Source organism: Triticum dicoccoides, chromosome 4B, assembly GCF_002162155.2.
Source record: "Triticum dicoccoides isolate Atlit2015 ecotype Zavitan chromosome 4B, WEW_v2.0, whole genome shotgun sequence".
NCBI classification, from domain to species: Eukaryota; Viridiplantae; Streptophyta; class Magnoliopsida; order Poales; family Poaceae; genus Triticum; species Triticum dicoccoides.
In genome coordinates, this window is record NC_041387.1 from 667,823,853 (window position 1) to 667,827,069 (window position 3,217).

A 3,217-nucleotide genomic window follows, 5' to 3' on the forward strand; every position below is an offset into this window, starting at 1 on the left:
GCAACAAAGCTGGCAACGAAGTCATTGGCTGCAGTGAAGCGCACACATCTCGAAGTACTCCCTTCGTTCCACCATGCATGCTTTTCATTTGTCAAAATATAGATGTATCTAGACATGTTTTAGTATAAGGTATATCCATTTTTAAACAAATGAAAGTCAAGTATTTTGAAACGGAGGCGGTACAAATAAGGGAATCCAGTCTCGTGGAGGAAAATAGCCAGCTCCATCAACTGCTCCATATGAAGAAGACGACACACGCGACGACGAGAGAGCAGGCCAGCCGAGACTTGGAGACTTTTCCTCCTCAGATGCCATCGCGCCGCGTCGCCGTGATCGGCGCGGGGGCGGCCGGCCTGGTGGCTGCGCGGGAGCTGCGGCGGGAGGGCCACGCGCCCCAGAGGCGGAGCCAGCATGCTAGCGTTGGGTTCAGATGAACCCAACGATCTTTCCTGGTCTAGTACACGTACATACGTACATACTGCTATGAACCCAATGAAAAACAAGGGTTGAACCCATTAAGTTTCAACGCCAAGAAAACAGCCTAATAAAAAAAGCCCAAAAGCCCAATAATAAATTGGGTCTGTACCTAGCCTGTTGGTGCCCCTATTTTATTCTTCACCGCAGGTCCGCAGCCGCAGTACACGAACCAAGACTTGTCTTTCCTGTTCGCCTCTCCGTCTATTTCTCCTGTTCGCCCTCGATCGGCCGTCAGACACCGGCAGGTCGGCCGCAGCGCCGGCGCCCGGCGATTGTTGTGCAAAACTCCATATTCGAGGTGCTGAGATCGTATCACCACGTTGCTTCTCTATCATGTGTACCCTAATTTTTTAATTGTTTATACTCCACGTACTGGCTGATCTAGGTTATGGAATTAAAAAAATGGATCGACAGATCCAAATGATGATGCATTTCACGGCCACCCATCAGGCGAGGTGCATCAAATGTTGTCGCTGCAAACAGTCTTTCAAAGCCTTCTATTCAAAGAGAAATTAATTTGGATGAGTTGCCTTATGATTCCGCTAATTGGTAGAGAATTTCATAATACACAAGAAATTCTAAGAAGCGAGACAAGATTAGGTGAAGATATTTAACAGGGAGACCAGTGTTCTCTCAATTTCTAAAGATAGTACTGGTATTATCAGTTGCCGCAACATCTGTCTAAGAGATACTTTTCACTATGAATGTTGTCAAGAAAAAGTTGCGCAATAAAATTGGAGATCAGTTTATGAGCCATAGTCTAATATTCTATTCAGAGAGAGCTAATATGTTTATTGGTGACAGATCGAAAAGGGGCACTCTAAAATGTGAGTGACTCTATATGATTATTTTGTTTTATGTTACTTATTTTAAGCTGGTCGAACTAATTTTTCATTTTTTCCATGTTTTTAGAAGGATGGGAATCTGCACATGAAGCTATTAAGTTACTTTGGTACTACTCTATTTCTAAACAGGTGATTTTTACAATTTTATCTAGCAGGTATGTCTTGCTTTCTTTAGTTTTGATGTAATAACTATCTATGATAAGTGATATCATTTTTGTGTCTATTATGAATTTTTAGTATTATTATTTTTAAAGAGACTTCTATTTTCTTTATATAAGGCGGTGTAAAACTAGACTTAACAAAATTATTTGATGATAAATCCTCACAATAAGTCAATGAATGAACCCATCGGCCAAAATTTCTGGCTCCGCCCTTGCGCGCCCGTCGTCTTCGAGCGCGCAGTCGGCGTGGGCGGCACCTGGCGCTACGACGACGCGGCCTCGGCGGACCCGCTCGGCGCCGGCGGCGTCCACGGCAGCCTCTACGCATCCCTCCGCACCAACCTGCCCCGCGAGTCCATGGGCTTCCTCGACTTCCCCTTCGTCGCCGATGAGGGCTCCATTGACCCGCGCAGGTTCCCCGGGCACCAGGAGGTGCTCCGATACCTCGAGACGTTCGCGCGGCGCTTCGATCTCCTTGGGCTGGTCCGGCTCCAGACCGAGGTGGTCGGCGTCCGCCGCAGCAGGGTCGACGGCGTGGGCGCGGGTGCGGCGGGCTGGACGGTCTCCTACTGCTCGAGGAAGCTCGCCGGCGGGGAACTACAGGAGGAGGAGGAGCAGTCGGAGGTGTTCGACGCCGTTGTCGTCTGCAACGGCCACTTCGCCGAGCCCCTCCTCGCGGACATCGCCGGTAATGCATCGCTCCATGCCAGTCACTCATCTTACATACTGTTGCATGCTGTACTGGTCAGTGAAGTTACTAGTAGACATTTTCATGGCGATGTGGATCGATGTAGCGAGATGAATGATGTGCAGGCATAGGCGGCTGGCCCGGGAAGCAACTGCACAGCCACAGCTACCGTGTGCCCGACCCGTTCCACGGCCAAGTGCGTCTCATCTACTCACTTTGTTTTCATCTTACCTTTCATACTAGCTTTGTCCTAATTAAATCGAACTTTGTAAAGTCTTACCTAGCTTGTTTATACTAAACTAGATAGATGACAATATAATCATTTACAATAATAAGTGGGAATATATTCAACGATGAATCAAATATATTGATTTGGTATTTCAATGCTAATGTTTTTGTATGAAGTTGGACAAAGAATGACTTAAGGGTTAAGGCAAATCTAATATGCCGAGTAAATAAAAAAGAAGGGAATATAATCCTTGCATCATCTGAATTTATTGTTAATTTTTGACTGACCGGTAGCACATGAGGAACAACTGCATGTTAATTGTATGTTATTCGTGACTAGCTTAGGTCGTGGTGGTAATAGGATACCACCCCAGCGGGATGGACATCTCGAGGGACATCGCCGGCGTTGCCAAAGAGGTCCATGTCGCCATTCGAGCGGCTCCTGCCGAGATGCAGAGCGCCACTGCCCATGCCAACCTGTGGCTACATCCCATGGTAATTACTTGGTACTACAATGTAGCATCAACAACTTTATTATTCTCAATTGCGATGCTAAATATCCTGTCAGACACAATCATCAACTTCATTTTGCATCTTACTATGTGGAAAATCTGAGATGCAACAAACAAAAAGATCTTGCAAGACTTAGAGGTCCACCCACAAACCAAAATCAGAGACATTATCGATTATCTTACTCAATGGTCACTGGTCACATAGTTTTAAAACTGATACGCTTGTACTTATGGGTCACGCCGGTCTGTGGCGATTACCTCTCTTCACGCTTTGTGTGACACGTACACCCTGTGAACTTAACACAG

General features: G+C 46.4%; 1 protein-coding gene across 1 annotated transcript in view; it reads left to right on the forward strand.

Annotated features, from left to right (window-relative positions):
• Positions 1–308: 308 nt before the first annotated feature.
• LOC119293038 (flavin-containing monooxygenase FMO GS-OX-like 3) overlaps positions 309–3,217 on the forward strand; it is a 4,338-nt gene continuing 1,429 nt past the window's right edge. Inside the window, exons 1-4 of the mRNA XM_037571642.1 lie at positions 309–388; positions 1,699–2,171; positions 2,297–2,367; positions 2,745–2,894. Of these exons, the coding sequence (XP_037427539.1) occupies positions 309–388; positions 1,699–2,171; positions 2,297–2,367; positions 2,745–2,894 (774 nt within the window). The remainder of the gene's footprint in view (positions 389–1,698; positions 2,172–2,296; positions 2,368–2,744; positions 2,895–3,217) is intronic.